The 5901-nt window shown below is 38.7% G+C and overlaps 1 protein-coding gene across 1 annotated transcript; it reads right to left on the reverse strand.

Annotated features, from left to right (window-relative positions):
- Positions 1 to 258: 258 nt before the first annotated feature.
- Positions 259 to 5499, reverse strand: LOC125821090 (peptide methionine sulfoxide reductase B5-like). The gene is made up of 3 exons (XM_049500503.1): positions 5162 to 5499; positions 3854 to 4010; positions 259 to 632 (listed from the first exon to the last, which is right to left on the reverse strand). Exons 1-3 carry the CDS (start codon positions 5452 to 5454, stop codon positions 480 to 482), a joined length of 603 nt encoding a protein of 200 aa, XP_049356460.1. The 5' UTR covers positions 5455 to 5499; the 3' UTR covers positions 259 to 479.
- Positions 5500 to 5901: the final 402 nt, after the last annotated feature.

Consider the following 5901-nt stretch of genomic DNA (forward strand, 5'->3'; position numbering starts at 1 on the left):
GTTTCATACTCTAAAGTTGTATTAGATGCTCTTTATACTTATGCCACCAGGTTTTGAGATATTCTTTGTTGTTCTTTTCTATCGTTTGTGGCATGACTTCCCTTTGGGAGTCTCATATGTGTGTTATTTTCAGCTTACACACCTTACTGGGGGTTTTCGGGGTGTGTGCCATCATGACCTCGACTTTTGGGTCATGACAAATTAGTAAGAAAAGACATTGGACTTGAGATATGAACAGCATTCCGTGCATCAGCAGTTATATCAAAGTTGAAAAATATTTATATTGAATTCGTCTAGATTTTCCTATATATTGAAGCTAAATTACAAGAGGTTAAGAATCATTTCCAAGAAAGCACAAGACTAAAAGTAACTTTTATTTCCAAAAAACAACACTGCCATCAGTAGTTAACATAACAGCATATAAACTATGCATGAAAGAGATTAAGCTGTGATAACCATCACATCCCAAATGCGATGGATTAAGAATTTGCTGGTGTAAACTTGAGGGAAACACTATTGACACAATGGCGCTCATCCGTTGGGGTAGGGAATCCCTCACCCTTGAAAACATGACCAAGATGGCCGCCACAAGCTGCACAAGTAATCTCGACCCTCCTGCCATCAGGGTCAGGCTGAAAAGCACAATTGTATCACACATCAGAGACTGCCACAATGTCAAATCTAGAAAAACTACCAAGGAGGACCCAGGCAAAAAATGGAAATGTTGTAGAAGCAATCTCATTACCAACACATTCGAGAAAATCAACGGAATACCTCCATGTGTGTTGACTGCCTTTTTAAAATCTTAGAAAAAGTAATAGAACAAAAATTTCATAAAGCCTTTACTAGGTCAATTTTTAAAGGGGCTGGTGTTTTCTTTCTCAAATTCAAAAATCTAACCATTAAATTACTTTAGGAATCACAAACAGGATTTGGTGATAGCTAACTCAAGTTTCAAGAGGCAGTAGCACTTGATCACCTTTCGTAGAACGGTGGCAGCAATAAAGGTTCTGCAAGGACGACAAGGTTATGCCGGGTATCTTACAACCCAAGGAAGAGGAGGACAAGGAATTTATGACCATCCAAGGATTAGGGGGGAGGGGGTGACTATTGATAATATGTGGACTACGATAGCCAATTGTATTAGGGAAATAACTAGAGAAGTATTAAGTGGTCTCGAAGGGTAACTTTGGTAGACATAAAGGGGGCTGGTGGGCGAATATATAGAGGTCCAAGGGAAAGTGGAAGCCAAGAGCTTACATGTGGTAGAGACGGAAAATAGGACTAATAAGGAGAAGTATAAGATTGTGAAGAAGGAAGAGAGGATAGCAGATACAACAACATACCTAGTGTATCCCACAAGTGAGGTCTGGGGAGGATACAGTTTACGCAAACCTTACCTACCTTAAGAGAGGTTGTTCCGATAGACCAGCATACGTCCATAAACTCTTCAATGTAGAGGGGACAGGAATATTGTGTTGGGTGATTCAGAGTTTTCTGAGAGCCGTCAAGATTTTAGGTACTATAGGCATATAAAGTTTGAGGAGGTCAAAGGTGCAATCCGTAAGATGATAGGGGGAAGAACGATCAGGCCAGATGGGATTCATGTGAATTTTTGGAAAAGAGCAGGTAAAGTAGGTAGTGATGTCATTTTTAGGACGAGTTAAAATGCTCGAAGAATGGAGGTGGAGTACAATGATCCCATCATACTGATATTCAAAATTACAACTATAGGAGTATTAAACTACTAAGCCACACTAGGGAGAGGGTGGTAGAGATGAATATAATGAAGGATGCGTCTATTTTTGAGAACCAATTTGAATTCATGTTGGGGCGATCAACTCTAGAAGTCATTTATTTTTATTTTTTTTTTTTTTTTTTTTTGATAACCGAGAAATCCGTCTGTGACCCGCCCTTTGGACCAATCGCAGCCTTCTAAACTCGGTGGATAATGGGCCCGCCCCTCTACCCTTCTCCACTTAAATACCGGGCTTTGCTTTGCATGGTGTGGGGCTTGAACCTGCGACCTAAGCCACAAATCCTCCACCTTTTGCCACCATTTATCTTCTGAGGAGATTGTTGGAGTAGTCGAGGAATAGGAAAAGAAACTTACAGATGGTGTTCATTGACTTAGAAAAAGAAGCATTTGATAAAGTCCCAAGGAGGTTTTGTGGAGATGCTTGAAGTCTAGAGGTTTGTTACTGGCATACAGTAGAGCGATTAAGGACATGTGCAACTACCAGTACGATGGAGTGAAAGCCCGAGTGAGAATAATGGAAAGAGACTGCGAACACTTCCCAGTTAAGATGGCGTTGCACTAGGGATAAGCTCTTAGCCCTTTTTTATTTGTCGTAATGATGGATAAATTGATATATACTCAAAGGTGGTATCATGGTGTATGTTATTTACAGATGACATATAGTATTGATTGACGAGACGTGCGTCAAAATTAACGATAGACTAGAGATGGACCCTAGAGTCTAAAGGTTTCAGGCAGACGGAACTAAGAGAGTACATGAAGTGCAAGTTCAATAACGCATCACAATAGGCGGATGTGAAAGTGGGGATTGATACATATGTTATCCCCAAGAAGGAAGCTTCAAGTATTTCAAGGAGATGGCGAAATCAAATGTCACACATTGTATTTGAACAAGGTGGATAAAATAGAGGCTCACATCATGTGAAAAGCACATATCATCGAGACTTAAAAGGAAAGTCCAATAGGGTGGCTATTAGACACACTATGTTGTGTGAGGCAGAGTGTTGAGCAGTCAATAATTCACACATTCAGAAGATGACAGTAGCGGAGATGAGGATGCTTAGATGGAGGTGTGGGCATAGTAGGAAAGATTAAATTAGGAATAAAAATATATGAAGCAAAGTGGGAGTGGCCTCAGTGGTGGACAAGATGTGGGAAGCGAGGCTGAGATAGTTCGTACATGTAAAGAGTAGGCGTAAAGATGCCCTAGTGAGGAGGTGCGAGAGATTGGCAGTTGTAGGTCTAAGGAGAGGTAGAGGTAGACCGATGAAGAATTGAGAAAAGGTGATTAGACATGATATGACGCATCTTCAACTCACCAAGGATATGATCCTAGATAGAGAAGGACGGAGGTCAAGGATTAGGGTGGAGGTTTAGAAGATAGTCAAGTGATTTCTCTCTTTCTCATGCGAGAGCATGATTCTATCACAGAACACTTGTTTGCTCCCTCTTTTACTCATTAGTATTACTCTATTATTATTTTATTCTTCAATTGTATTATTACTATTGTTTCTTATACTTGAGTTATCTCAACTATTCTTGTTGTCAGTATTCTTATCTACAGTATTTTCACCATAGTTTTTCTCTTATATTTGTCAAATCTGTTTTTGATAACACTTACCTTGAGACGAGGGTTTATCGGAAACAACCTCTTTACCTCACACAAAGTAAGGGTGAGGTCTGCATGCACCTCCTCCTCCCTAGAGCCCATTGTGGGATAACACTAGGCATATTGTTGTTGTAGGAATGAAAAATAGTTTATCTTCACTTTTTACTCCAGCATCATTTGGAAATTGCAGGAAGAGAGAGAAGTAATTGAAGGTAGCAAATGGAAGTTAAAAGAAGGTGCTAATATAAGGAGGCAGACCTCCCAAAATCTAAGGCTAGACTCTACTTTTGGTCTCAATGGCGGGAAGGGCATTCCTATTATTGTAGCCTCATATACGAACTCTATATTCTATCCCAGAAGTTGAGAGGGAGTGATGACCCCACATAAAAACAATGGCTCTCCTGGATAATGAGTATTTTTATCACAAGATTTTAAAAATGAAAAAACTGTAATGATCTGGCGAGGAGCAAGAGAACGAAGCTCACAGTGCGATTAATTGCTCCAGGAAGACCCTCAAAGAAAGCTGGCCAACCACAGCCTGAGTTGAATTTTGTTGTGGACTTGTAGAGGGGAGTGCCACATCCTGCACATTGGTAGACTCCTTCACCAGAAAACTTGTCATACTCTCCGGTACCTGGATACCTGTGAAGTAATCCTTTATGATAAATTATTCATCTATTAATTAATTAATAAGCATCATGGTCATTCCACTATGTTAGCTTCCCTTGTTGAAAATTTGAGTCTCCAAAGTAGAAGAAAATAAAATTATATTGAATCACAAGATTGGTGTTGAACTTTTATAAACAAACATGTTGAGCCTACACGAGGAGAACAAGTTCAAGCAACTCTGCTTGAAGAAGCTCTTATCTTGCATCATATCCAACCAGAAAGATGAGATTCTGAAAATTAGCATATAACAAGGCACACTTAAATGTGATAAACTTAGCTAACCAGCCTTCTACAACTAGGAGCTATGTCCTTGTGGATATGTAACAGTGTTTACTTCAAAGGTAACATAGCAATGAGTTAAATGTTAAGCATCACAGAATTGTGTTTATCCTCACACCAAAGCGGTGAACAAATTCTCCACAATGCTTGTTTAGAGGACTCCCCCGCAACCCCCACCCCCACGACACACACATCTTATGGAAAAAGATAGGAACAGAAAAAATGTCCAGGGAAAGCAAACATTGCGTTTAAGAACCCTGAAATTCATTACATGACCCCTATTTAACCCAAGATCCATCCAGTGCTCTTCAAATAAAAATGATTCTCATGACGAGTGCTCTTCAAACATCTGACATTCTCAAGATTTCTCGTCATTTAAACAGGATATTGGGTGAATTCAGAAAGAAACTCCACAAACTTGCATCCTACCCTTCATTAAACTTGGCACTTTCTCCCCGACTTTACACAAATATTAGAACCGAGTTTCAAATTATTCATGAGAATTTATAGAAAATACCGAGTAGAGTCACGAAACTGCAGAAGCTCATTAAGGCCTCTTGCAATTTAAAACATTACAAAAAATTCTTGAAGTTATAAAAGCCTGAACCGGTCACTGACATCAGTTTACAAGCTAAAAGCGTAAACTTGAAATAACAAGCATTTCTTATAATAAGTAAACTCGAGAGGAAAAACAAAAATCCAGCATGAATTTAGTAAACGAACATCTAAAATGATCATCCATAATCCTCCAGATTGAGTTGTAGATCTAAAAAATATTAACAACTACTTGTATATTTCTAGCTAAAATTAGTAAAAACCGGAGCGATTAAAGAAGAAGAACATACTCAGTGCCTTTCTGTCTTAGAATACGGAACTGCTCAGGAGATAGAATTGCACGCCAGTCTTCCTCTGACTTGTGAACGGAGCCTGGTGCAGCCATAGCAACAACCCCACCTCTGAACCCTCTCTTACTTGAAGGAACAAATCCAGATGATGATGATGAAAACCTGAATTGGGTCTTGGGATGGCCACAAATGCTAACAACCCTTTTGGCTTGGAATCTCAAGAATGGGGTGGCGTTGAAAATCAGAGGGGTTGAAGAAGCAAAAGGTGAGATTTTGAGAATATGAGAACCCATCGAGATAAGATACTCCTATTATAGTGTACTTTGTTTATTATTATTGGTCACGCAAAGACCAATTCTAAGTATTTGTCTAGTGAATCCATATACTTTCTCTAACTACCACCCCTTTGAAAGTTTTTTTTTCTTTTGGGCTTTTATTAAATCCATTAAAATTTGGGAAAAGAATCCAAATATGACACAGAACTTTGAGAAAAAATGTATTTATGACATATGCTAAAAATTTGGTTTATTAATGTCATTTTTGTTTGAAAAAAGGCTTATTTATATGTCATTATGGGTTAACTAAAAACTTATCTGATTTTAGTAAAATTAGAGGGTGGTTTTTTATATACTCTTGTCACTACTTCTTCGTTGTCAGTCTATGAGACATACTGAGTATATGTGGTTTCGTATTCATATTACACTTGTTACACTCCTTTGTGGTGCATATTTGATTCCAAA

Source organism: Solanum verrucosum, unplaced genomic scaffold (assembly GCF_900185275.1).
Source record: "Solanum verrucosum unplaced genomic scaffold, falcon-dt-bn FXZP01000225.1, whole genome shotgun sequence".
Lineage (NCBI taxonomy): Eukaryota > Viridiplantae > Streptophyta > Magnoliopsida > Solanales > Solanaceae > Solanum > Solanum verrucosum.